The 12,964-nt window shown below is 43.1% G+C and overlaps 1 protein-coding gene across 1 annotated transcript; it reads right to left on the bottom strand.

The window, feature by feature from the left end:
* Positions 1 to 6,885: 6,885 nt before the first annotated feature.
* On the bottom strand, positions 6,886 to 12,573 carry LOC310865235 (carbohydrate sulfotransferase 12-like; the record flags this gene model as incomplete). The annotated part of the gene is made up of 4 exons (XM_083774261.1): positions 6,886 to 7,419; positions 7,686 to 7,865; positions 10,184 to 10,336; positions 12,433 to 12,573. 4 exons carry the CDS (start codon positions 12,571 to 12,573, stop codon positions 6,886 to 6,888), a joined length of 1,008 nt encoding a protein of 335 aa, XP_083630387.1.
* Positions 12,574 to 12,964: the final 391 nt, after the last annotated feature.

Raw genomic sequence — 12,964 nt, 5'->3', positions numbered from 1 at the left:
TACCATTGCTTTGCAAAACAATGCCATTTACTGCTATTTATATAGAAATAAAATTGATATTATGCATAATTAAGTTCAGCCTTTTTGCCCGGCCCTCCAAAATATTTTCTGTTTCTCATTTGGCCCCTTGGGAAAAACAATTGCCCACCCCTGTTCATAGGGGTCGAGACCGTCAATATCCTTGATTTTGTTGAGGTAACGCTCCTTTTCCTCAAAGTTCAGCTTGTCCTTGTAAGGTATGTCGAGGCCGACGTTTTTTCTTTCCATCCTGGTGTTGGCTCACTGTGTTGTCGCCAGGAACGAGCTCGTTGAACTCCCTCTGGTGTTTAAAAAATAGAACGCACACGGATGGTCGCTGATTGTAAACAAACCAGAAATGCCAGCGAAAATGGCGGCCTCTACCACGTGACACATATGTTAACGCCCCCTCCGGGAGATTTTGGTAGGCCCTATAAGGGGCGACAGGCCAACAGCACACACACCAAAGCCCGCCCCCCGCTCGATCATGATTGGCGGAAGGCCCCTCTCTATACTGATTGGATGAAGGCTGGGCCCAAAACAAAACCTACAGTTTTTTGACCCCCAGGGGCCCTTTCTGAAACCAGTCCCTTGGCTTGAAGTGCTCTCGGGAGGTTCCCTCGTCAGGAAGTGCCCCTCCAGCTGAATCAATTTCCCTTGATTAGGGTGCTGGGTATAAAAAACTGTTTGGAAATACACTCGCCCTCCTTGTGCAGAAAAAGGAAACAGACACCATTCGTTGCCATGGTTACCATCATGCAATTGTGTTACCTGTTATTTTGTTTGTACAGTTATATTACATTGCATCGTGTATGTATGTGGATTTCATTAATATGGAAAAAGGAAATACAGCGTGACTGACTGAAAAATGACATACATCCATGGTGTTTATAAATCATTGTTAAAAGTTGTTTTGTTTGTGTGGTTTCATTTATAGTTTTTCACGGTGGGGTAAATAAAGAGCTTATTTATCATTTATTATTTGTGGTGGTACTTACATTTGTATTGGTCACGGTTTCCATGCTGACAGAGAGCAGGGCTGCACAAGGCAATCGAGTCTAGATCGGCACAGACTCGCTTGAGGGCTTTATAAGCCACTTCCACTCAAGGCTGCTTGGTTTCGGACGACACTTAATATGGCGCAGCTTCGCGTGAACGCGCATATCGAGGGCAAGTGTGTAGGGCGAGTGGCGAGGAGCTGGTTTCAGAAAGGGAGCCAGGGGTTAACTGGGGACTGGGAGGAACTCCTTATATGGTCAGCAGCACACTCTATATAGTAGGGAGGATTATCACAACAAAACAAAAAAAGAAGTGGTTTTTGAATTAAGTGAAATCACTGAATATACCATTAATTTCCGGTGCTATAATGAGGTGTGAAGGTATCAGTGTACAGCGGGTGCTCGTCCGTACTCGCTAGAGGATGACTCAAGCTACTTTTTGGATGGGTTAAATGAAACCCATTTAGACCTGAGGACCATTCTAAAAATGCCTTCTAAATCCGGACAGTTTTCTGAAAAACCCCATGTTTCTATATCTGTGGTTCTCAAACTATTTCATGTCACCCAGAATTATATGTATTTGAGAGAGGGCAAAGATTTGAGTTAAAAACGTTCGCTCTGAAAGAATATAATTCAAAGATTTGTGTCACATTTTCGCGATTTTTCTAAAATTGCAGACCTACAAGCTCGTAGCTCGGCTATAGACCGATTCACAGAGGGGTGCCCTGGGCGCGGCCATTACTGAGGGGTAATCCATGGAGCAGGTGCTCCGTAGGCCAGGTGTAGCTAATCAGTGCTGCAGTACTCAATGGTACACCCTCAGTAATGGCCGCACCCAGGAAACCCTCTGTGAATCGGTCTATAAAATAGCTCAAACTAGTGCCGGTTGTTTAGGCTATTCAGGACCCACTGCGGTGGTGTCCGATTCCAACTTAAACCGGGATGTTTTTAACGGTGCGAATTGGAATGGTGGTCTTAGTAAAGCTATGCAAGGTATCTGGGTTGTAAAGCCAGACACCTCAGGTTCTTATTTGTTAATAAGGTGTTCTTGATCTGGGATCTTGTGTCTTGCTTGGGGGTCCTGTAGATTCTGAGGATCTGAGATCAGTGGAGATACCGGGTGCGTGGCTTTGGTATCTGAGGTTTAGAGGCTGGGGATCTGCTTTTTATGATGCGTGCAGGTCTAGTGTCACCATGATGTCGCCACTGTGTAATCCATCCTTGGGGTTTCTACATTAATCTGAGGTCAGCGCTGGATATCACCGTTGTCTCCATATATGGGACTATAGGTTATCCCCATATATGGAGCTCTAAGTAAAAGCCTTCGTAACAGCGGCACTCGGTGCCACGCTATGAGCTTGTAAGATCTGCTATTGTTCAATAGCTAAAGTATAACATAATGCTTAAAACACCAAAATGGGCTAAGTTTTTATTTTTGACAGTTCAGAGAAACGATACAAACTGAAGAAAACAGGCCTGCTCTCATTTAGCTCAGCACAGCAAAATGGCGTTACAATTAAAACCGATTTAAATGTTCACAATTGGTTAAATATCACAAAAAGTCTCAAAATGGAGCGAAACTGGTTTCTTAAAAGATGCCTTTTCAATTTAGGCTGGTTCTACTTCAATTTATATCATAGTGTCATTTTATAATAAACATCACTTTTGTTTAGAATTGCCCTCACTGACAAAAAGCAATGTGACGGGGAGTGGAGGAGCGGCACCTCAAAGGTACGTGGAGAGATAATTATGGCAGCGGAGTGGCATACCAACACTGGCCTTCAAACGCCCCATACACTCAGAGCGCTCCCTTTTAATCGTGGCGATCGCCAGAGGGGAGGACTTGAAAACTATAGTAGAAACCAGTTGGCTCAGTCACATGCTGACGTGTTCTATGCAACCTGAGACATTATGATCTCTGCTTTCTCTATGCAGGCATTTAACCCATTCATAGGCCTGACGTTGACATAAAAAAAAATGTCTTTTAAATTCTAACAGTTTTCTGAAATACCTGTTTCCGTATCAGTGGGGCTCAATATTTCATGACCCCAAAAATTACATGTATTTGGCCCCGGACCCCCATCTGAAAATATGTTGTTCCAGGAACCCCCCAGAAGCAAATATTTGAGTTAAAAACGTTCACTGTGGAGGAATATATATTCAAAGATTTGTGCCACATTTTCACGTTTTTTCAAAAAATGGCAGATCTCATAGCGCTACACTCGGTGCTGCGCTATGAGCTTGTAGATCTGCTATTTTTCAATAGCGAAAGTATAACATAATGCTTAAAGCACCCGTTTTGAATTAATATGACATCAAGATTTATAATTTCCACACACAATATTAGATATAACACCATACCATGAATATTGTTCCCAATACTAAATTGTAGATACAACACCAAACCATGAATATTGTTCTTGCAAGATATGGCACCACCATATCTTGCAAGTCAGATCGCACCTTACAAACCCTCCCGAGCACTCAGATCAGCCGACGCAGGGAAGCTGCAAGTACCCTCGCTAAACCTTAGAAGAAGACGGCAAAGACTGCAATGCCTACGCCAAGGGGTGATGTCACTCTCTGTACCTAAAGGTCTTTGAACACCAAGTCTGAAATGTTCATATGCGTTTTGTCACATCCGTTATGATACTGAGCCACTAACAGTCTTGTTGACCGATGTGAAAAGATGCAGAAAATCTAAACTGTACGTAAAGTAATTTTGACAGATGACAATATCAGAGTTGGTTTAAAGTTAAAGGGAGTGCCACAATTTTGTTATTTTTCCAGTTTTTCATGCGTCTAAGGTGAAAGTACTTCATTAGACACCCTGGAGTCGTTTTTATGTGCAATGGTGCATTTAGGGTTTCTTCCTGGAGGCTGAACACTTGACAGTCAAACGGGCCAATGAAATAAATAACCCCTCCCCCTTTATCATACAACTACAGCTGTGGGTGCGGCTTCAGTTCAGGTGTATCACCGATTCACCACCCATCCACCCTGGGCAAGACCTACGCTGAAAAGACTATCATCAGAAGTTGCGGGATTTTAGCGGAAGTATTGCCCAAGGAAATGACGTTGATGCTTTACAAATCAGTTTACATTCTCCGCGAATGAAACAACTGTTGTGATTGGTCGGGAAGATATAGTATCCGGGGGAAATACATTTGACGGCTGTTCCGGAGGATACATCCGCCGATAGCTTCTCTGCCTTACGTTGTGACCAGGCTTTTCTTTTCGCAGATAAGTAAGCCTACCACCCATCACCACCCACCAGGAAAACCAGGCATACTTAAAGATGGAGTGCCACCATTTTTGTATTTTTTCAGTTTTTCATGTGTCTATGAGGTGACAGTACTTCATTAGACACCCTGGAGTCGTTTTTATGTGCAATGGTGTATTAACTTTGTATTTAGGGTTTCTTCCTGGAGATTGAAACCCTTGACAGTCAAACGGGCCAATGAAATAAACAGTAATATAGTGACATCACATTATCAGCCCCTCCCCCTTTATCATACAACTATAGCTGTGGGTGTGGCTTCAGTTCAGGTGGATCACCACCCATCAGGCAAACCAGGCATACTTAATGAACTGGTGGGCGTGCCCACATAAAAACAACATTTTAACAAATACTGTACACTTTTTTGAAAAAAACGATACCTCCTTATATAGCAATAAGACCTGATGATCATGTTTTAGGGTGGAAAACAATCACGGCACTCCAGCTTTAATGAATTGGTGGGGGTGCCCACATAAAAACGACATTTTAACAAATACTGTACACTTTTTTGAAAAAACGATACCTCCTTATAGCAATAAGACCTGATGATTATGTTTTAGGGTCTTTAACAATAATCTGTAAATTCCAACATATGAGCTTGTGTTCATTTCATCGCACTTGAAATGTTCAGGCGTAAGGTGCAAAGTCCTTACCAATGTGCCATCTTTTTTCCCCCTTCAAATCACATACAAAGCAGTTTGTCACACTTGATCTGAACATGGAGGCGATGTCATTTCTCCTGGAGTGCTTGTCATTCATTAAGGATGGAGTCTGGTCTGTCATATAGCCTCGATACCCAGGATTTCATTTCGTCTGTGCGAAAAATGAAAGCCTGGATTTACGTTATGGGCTGCACTGGCCTAAAAGTGGGATGTGGTGTGCACCCCTCAAAATAACACCGTGAGGAAATCATTACCAGTGGAAAATGAGGAGAATGGCTGAAGAACCCACCATAGTACAGCAGATAATAGGAACGATCTTTCACTTGGTGATACAAGCGTGAAATCTGGCATGAACATGCCTCTGCGTCACCTCTTTAACGAAAAATCCAATATGGCGGTCATTTTTCAAGATGGCCGCAAATAAAAAAGGCCTTTTGTGGCGGTTCTGGACAACCATGGGTGCGGCCGACTCGAGACCGGGCACTGCACTCCCTGTGGGTGTGTGGAACGTGTGTGTCGGATTTGAAGTCGGTGGGGCGAACGGTTCTCGAGTTACGTGGATTACAGATGTACACACGCACACAAAATTCGTGCAATATAGCAGATCATTGGAACGGTTGTTCGCTTGGTGATACAAGCGTGGCATTTGTCATGAACCTTCCTTTGGGTCAACTCTTTAACTTTTTTAACCGAGCCATCCAAGAATCCAATATGGCGGTGCTATTTCAAGATGGCCGCCACATCTAATTGTTAGCCTATGTCTACATTTCTTACAAATTTTAGGAAAAAATTCACCATTATAGATAGATAGATAGATAGTTTATTTTATTTTATTTTATTTTTTATATTTATATTAAAACATTTTTGTTATTATTTTTAGTTTTCATACTGAAAATGGTAGCATGCTAATGCTAACTTAATGCTAACATGGTAGCATGCTAATGCTAACATAATAATGCTAACATGGTAATATGCTAGCATGCTAACATAGCATGCTAACATGATAATGCTAACATGCTAATTAGCATTAGAAAATGGTAGCATTATCATGCTACCATTTTCAGTATGAAAACTAAAAATAATGACAAAAAAATATATATATATATATAAAGAATAATAATAATAAAAAAATAAAAAAAAATCTCTATCTATCTATAATGGTGAAATTTGTCCTAAAATTTGTAAGAAATGTAGACATAGGCTAACATTTAGATGTGGCGGCCATCTTGAAATAGCACCGCCATATTGGATTCTTGGATGGTTCGGTTAAAAAATTAAAGAGGTGACCCAGAGGCATGTTCATGCCAAATTTCACGCTTGTATCACCAAGCGAACAACCGTTCCAATGATCTGCTATATTGCACGAATTTTGTGTGCGTGTGTACATCTGTAATCCACGTAACCCGAGAACCGTTCGCCCCACCGACTTCAAATTCGACACACACTTTCCACACACCCGCAGGGAGTGCAGTGCCCGGTCTCGAGTCGGCCGCACCCATGGTTGTCCAGAACCGCCACAAAAGGCCTTTTTTATTTGGCGGCCATCTTGAAAAATGACCGCCATATTGGATTTTTCGCTGGCTCGGTTAAAAAAGTTAAAGAGGTGACCCAGAGGCATGTTCATGCCAAATTTCACGCTTGTATCACCAAGTGAAAGGTTCTCTCACAATATGGCCGTTAGCCGCTGTACTACCACACCGTCTAAGAAAAAAACCAACGTGTGCCGACTCTGTGGAAATAACTTTGACAGTCCGTTAGAATGGTATACTCCAGCAACCAGTGGTTTTCTGATTCTGGTCGACACAATAACAGTGCTGCACTGGGGGGGAGACCGGGTCTGACGGACAGATCGGTGAACCAATCAGGGTGTGCACAAATCTGAGCCGCGGCCCTCCAACCTAGGCCAGAAAGGTCTAGCCGCGTTAGCTCAGGCTAGGTCTGTCGTATAACCAAAGAGCTTGAAATCAGCCTCATACAGCTTGTAGAGTTCCCTCCGGGCGTCTACGGGCACAGTGCTGAACCAGTCAGCCAACAAGTTGCTGGTTGAGAGGTTCCCGGAGTTCCTCGACACGGGGAAGTCCACCACATCGTCTACTCTCAGCTGACGCAGAAGCTGCTCAGCGTCCTCCTCGAGCGACTCCATGTGGCCCACAAAGTCATACTGGATCTGGCAGGGGTGGCAAAGCCGGTGCATCTGCAGCCAGTGCTCATCGAACGGCTTGTCCTGGGAGTCCAGGATATAACGGATGAAGTGGGCAAAGGACGGACGAAGCCCCATGGCGAATGCATCACGATCAGAGGCAGGGGCCACTACGTTAGCGTAGCGCCGCAGCATTTCCCGAGCGTAGATGTAGAATATTTCGTTGTCGGTGTGTTTCGCAAACTTGTCGCGGTAGGCGGAGATGAGGCGCACAAAGGGATCCCGCACAAACAGGAACTTTGTGTACTTTTTTAGCTTCATCTTTGAGAAATAAAGCATCACAGAAAATGCAATTGAGAGGGTGATAGGATTTGTGAAAATGCAGCGCACATGAAATGCTACACAGTTTACATATTATTTTTTTTAAACAAGGACTGATAGCTCAGTAACAACTCTGCTGCTTTTTTTAGTTATGAAATTAAGCTCCGGAAGGATATTCTTCCTTCAAATAAGTGATTTAATAAATGTCAACATATTGATAATTATTTATTTATTTATTAGACCAGCTACCCGTTTGTGGAACTTACCTTCATGAGCCGGCGTGAGTCGCCGCCATAGCGGTCTCTGAACTTGTCAAAGGTGAAATGTGTGTTGGGGTCGTGGATCAGATTATTGGGGACAGCCAGTGGGTCCTTGTAGGGGGTACCGTCCTGCTGTCGAATCCCACTCAGCACTATCATGACCCGCTTCCAGTTAGTGCACCCAACCTATGGAATAAGTTTGAAAGTTGCCAGAACCTGCATCCGTGATACATTATAATTCAGTGACGTAGAGTCTGTGGGGGCCGGGGGGCCAGGGCCCCCATGAGGAATTGGACCAGGGATCTCGGCCCCAATTGGACCTTGGCCTCGGTTTGTCCCGTTTGTACTGCACATGGTTGCGCCCGTTCACGCAATTCTCGTCTTGCATTGACTTTGTATGTAATCGCGCCGCTCTAACCATCCAAGTCTGGCACCTTCACACCTCTTTTTTCATCACTGTCCGGGACGGGCGGTGGACCACGTTGCCTGTCCCTTGTACACATGCAGATCAGGCATTGAAATGCTAATCTGGGTGCTTGTTTTCACCTGCCAGGTATGGGTATGCATGCATACAGTACGGTAGTACTCTGCTTAGGTTACTTGTTCACAATATGAAACCACCACCAGCAAGAACACCCTGGCTGGCAACAGCGATGCCAGCCTGCCGTTGAAACCTTCCGCCGTCACAGCGACAGTTCTACAGAACCTGCCGAGGCGGACAGGACTAGCCTGCAATTCTGTTCATAATCTAAACACTGTGACAAGAACTGTGTTAAGAACCATAAACGCTTGGGTTTAGTGTGAAACGAAAAAGAAAAAACGATCGGTTGGGCGGGCCCCCATGACGATTATAAAAACATTTTGTCTCTGCATTATATCATTTGTGAAGTTAGTTTAGATGCCCATATTGTCATGTCTCTGCTCAGGAGAGAGCAGAGATTAAGTGTACCCACACTTAAGCAACCCCTGGCGGGCTTTTTCGACTCGGGTCCTGCTGTCGGAGAACCACGCGCCCCTGGAATACTTTGACACTTGACGCACGCCCCTGACCCTGAGACGACCCAATGGGCGAGTACCCGAGTACCCACACTTAAGCACCCCCCGGCAGGCATTATTTGACTGGGGTCCCGCTGTCGGAGAACCACCCGCCCCTGGGACAACTCAACAATTAGCGCAAAAAGCGATGCACGCCCCTGGGACGACCCAGGGGCTTGTAACAGGCTGGGGACGTGCGCCCAGGAGGCCATCCGTGCACCCCTGGGACTTTCCGACACTTTAAGAGACGAAAATTGTCAGAGCTAAACCCGGGGGGTGGTGGTGAGTGCGGCTGGTGTGATTGCTGCCGGTCAGCCGCTGTAAGCAATAGCATGCAGTGCCGTGGTGGTAGCCTACCGACCCTACCCTATAAGTTTAGCCATCCTCGCTTCGAAAATAAGTTTGCCCTGGCCTTGACAAACTTTTTGCTTTCTCCGGTGCTATTGCTGTGTCTCTGCTCTGCTTTCTCAACAATCAAATGAAGAATGAGGTTGTCGGGACGTGTGTGTCGCGTTTATATGTCGTCACGTGAAAACCGGTTCTGTGAATGGGGGCCATGCAGGGACCTGGCAGACACGTTTCACACCAGTGTGAAAAGACTTCAGATATCAACTCAACCCCCTCCAGACACACAGGACACAGACAGAATAGATCTGTCTGACACACTGTCGGCCTTGCGAAGCGGCTAGGCGGCGGCCTATAGGCGATATAGTTCAATAATAACTAATTTTGTCGGAGGGGAGGCAGAAACGTAGCAAAGTAAGGCATTACTTTGCTATACAGTAAATCCGCCTCCGCCCCTGGTCCAAAATGGGTTAATTCAGGGGTTTTCAACTGATTGTGAACGAGGGACCACCACCCTGACTTATAATCAACCTGGGGGAAATTGTTGTTGGGTGGGGAGGGATATGGGCTAAGAGAAGTGCTTTTGTATCATATGTTTGTTATGCATCCCATGTGTATACAATAAATTATTTTCTCAACCAATGGTCCAAACAAAAAAACAACAATACTACAGTACAATGAGTACATTACTAAATCAATCGCATGTTGAAAACTCCTAGTTTAAAAGAGAATTCCATGCTAGAAGGCTTTCTTACCTTTATTTGTAGTTGTTACGTCCCCACCAAAGAGGTCCAGGTGTTATTTTGTGCAAAAGTGCATTATTGGCTATTTCTAAATACAAGCCCTCAATGGGGGTACAAAAAATATATTTTTTTGAGCGATGGAAATAAGTGAATTAGCACAACACCCCAGTTCCCCATTCAATGCAATGCAATTCAATTAAATTATTGAGGGCTTATTGTAGGGGAAATAGCCAATAATGCACTTTTGCACAAAATAACACCTGGACCTCTTTGGTGGGGACGTAAAAACTACAAATAAAGGTAAAAAAAAGCCTTCTAGCATGGAATACTCCTTTAATTAATGACCAAATTCCCCCATCATAAGGGCTACAGTACATGTACCTTGGGAACGTAGCAGTAGATGATGCCGTGTTCGTCATTCACTATAAGATGGTCCAGTTCCTTGTCAGGGATGTCATCGAAGGAGCGTTTCTTCAAAGGGAACGTGAAGTTATCACTACTGCACATCTCCTGAAGCAGAAGCCGCCTCTGCTCCTGTCCGTTCAGTTCAGTACAGTTCAGGAAGGTTTACCTCTAACAATTCAACTCTGAAGCCGTCCATGAAACTTTACTCAATCGTCACTGTTTTGTATAAATTATATTACTTCAGCATAATATGACAGAGTTGACGGTGGAAATAACCGATCAACAAGCTCAGAACATGTGAGCGTGTCTGTATAATATTTTCCCCAATTAGTTTTGACAACATTTTGACCGTTTTTGCCATGCCCAAAAGGTTTCAAAGTGGTTAAAGCGTAAGACCACTTCTTTTGAGATTTGGGTTGTGTACGGTAGTTACCTTGCCATGATGTAACTCTTTGAATTTGATCATTCAAAATATGCCCCTCATTGACTTTTTTATTTCTTGTCCACATTTGGAGTTACATCATGGCAAGGTAACTACACAACCCAAACTTATTTTTGTTTATACTTTAGCTATTGAAAAATAGCTAATCTGCTAAAGGTCTGCTATTTTTTCATAATCTTGGGCAAAAATGCGGTACAAATCTTTGAATATATATTCTCTCAGAGCGAACGTTTTTAATTACATATACATTTTGGGGTCCTTGACATGAAATATTGAGCATCACTGATACAGAAACATGAGGTAGCCTATTTCAGAAAACTGTCAGAATTTAGAAGACATCTTTTAATTTCAAAAGTCAGGCCTAAATGGGTTAAAGGGATCGTGACAAAAGTTTTTGTATTTGCACCCACCAACTTTTAACATTCAGTGGATTTTCTGGCTCAAACAACTGCTCAGATGTTCCTGTGGACTGTGATGCAAGAGTCCACAAATCCTCAATATGACATACCAATTTGCCAGCTGCAGATGTCACTGTTGAGGCCTGTTTGCCTGTTTTCATTGCAACTCAAAAGGCTTCAGAACACACAGAGAAATCCACTGAATGTTCAAAGTGCAGGTTGTGTGGGTGTAATTGAGGTCATACAACCTCAAATAATAATAATATAAAGAAATGAATGTCATGAAACCGTTTTGTCTGTTTTTTTAACCGATGAACATTATATATATATATATATATATTAGGGCCGGGACTAATTGCGATTAATTTTGATTAATTAACTACAGAAAAATGAATGCATTAAGAAAATTAACGCATTTTAATCGCACAATTTTTTTCACCGCGGAACGTTGTCACTGGACAGTTTTCAGACGGACCTGCGCACCAAGTGTCCGTGTCCTCTTCAGACAATAACACCACCAGAAACCGCAGACAGTTCACTAGACTGGGGGAAGCCGCTGAGATTACTTTGCTTGTCCCCGTGGATTGGAAATAGGATTTAAAAGGCTATACGATGGTAGCGTGGATTACAGCACAGTTGTGTGCAATTATTCAATAAAGAATTATTACCCCTATTACTACAAAAACAATGTTTTATTGCTTAAACTTATGTATTCACTATTCATTGATTCACTAGTATACCAAAATCCATTTGAAAAAATTGCTTTCTCACTGTTCTCGGGTCAAATAATTATATGCGATTAAAATGCGATTAATCTAGATTAATTAATCACAAAGCCTCTGATTAATTAGATTACTTTTTTAATCGAGTCCCAGCTCTAATTTATATATATATATATATATATGTTATTACTCAGTCACAAGCTCTTGCTAATAATGTTCATCGATTAAATCATCATCATACTATAATTCTAACAATGTCTGAGTGTCTGTGTGTGTGTCAGAAACACTGCCGTAGCTCCTTACTGCCTGCACCAATCACTCCTTTTCACACAGGCATTGACCATATGAATATGGAGGGCGTAACGAAGCCCTTTTTTCGATTTGACACATTAATGATTATTAATTAATTTATTAGTCAATTACAAACGCACCCGGGCGCAGTACCCCCCACGGCCACAAGGGGGGGGGGGGGCAAATATCTCACAACGGGTAAGGACTAGTATTAAAAAACATATTGAAACAATGTACCGCTACCACCAAATCAATAATAATAATAATAACAAGGCATGACACCAACACAGTTAGTTATGGGCTTGTTTGTGTATTGCACATTAATGGTAACTGTTATAGTTAATAATTAAGTTCATATACATAGAATCTAACCTGTCTATCGTGGAGCTTGTGGGCGTGGCGTGGAGCATGGAGGGGCTCGACAATAAGGTCGTCCAGGTAAAAGATGATCAGGAGGACCATGAAGGCAGAGCCCAGGAGGATGACCGCACTGAACCATCTGGACGTTCCCATGTCGTCAGGGCTGCGGAGATGTCAATTAATAATAATCACAATTATTTCAATCGCTTTGAATGCGGTTTCCAATAAATTAATGATTGTTCCAAGTGAAAATAGCAGCTCCACACTTGTATATCGGCTCTTTTCATTATTTCCGTGTGGCAGCATTGTTGTACCATTATGTCTGATGCAGGGTTACAATTGTAGTAGCAGTATGTCTGATGCAGGGTTACAGGCTTAATCATTGTAGTAGCAGTATGTCTGATGCAGGGTTACAGACTAAATCATTGTAGTAGCAGTAGGCCTATGTCTGATGCAGGGTTACAGGCTTAATCATTGTAGTAGCAGTATGTCTGATGCAGGGTTACAGACTAAATCATTGTAGTAGCAGTATGTCTGATGCAGG

The sequence above is a fragment of the Protomyctophum parallelum genome, assembly GCF_964188405.1.
Source record: "Protomyctophum parallelum genome assembly, chromosome: 10".
NCBI lineage: Eukaryota > Metazoa > Chordata > Actinopteri > Myctophiformes > Myctophidae > Protomyctophum > Protomyctophum parallelum.
The sequence above is the reverse complement of the archived record's forward strand: the minus strand, read 5'-3'. Positions and strand labels throughout refer to the sequence as shown.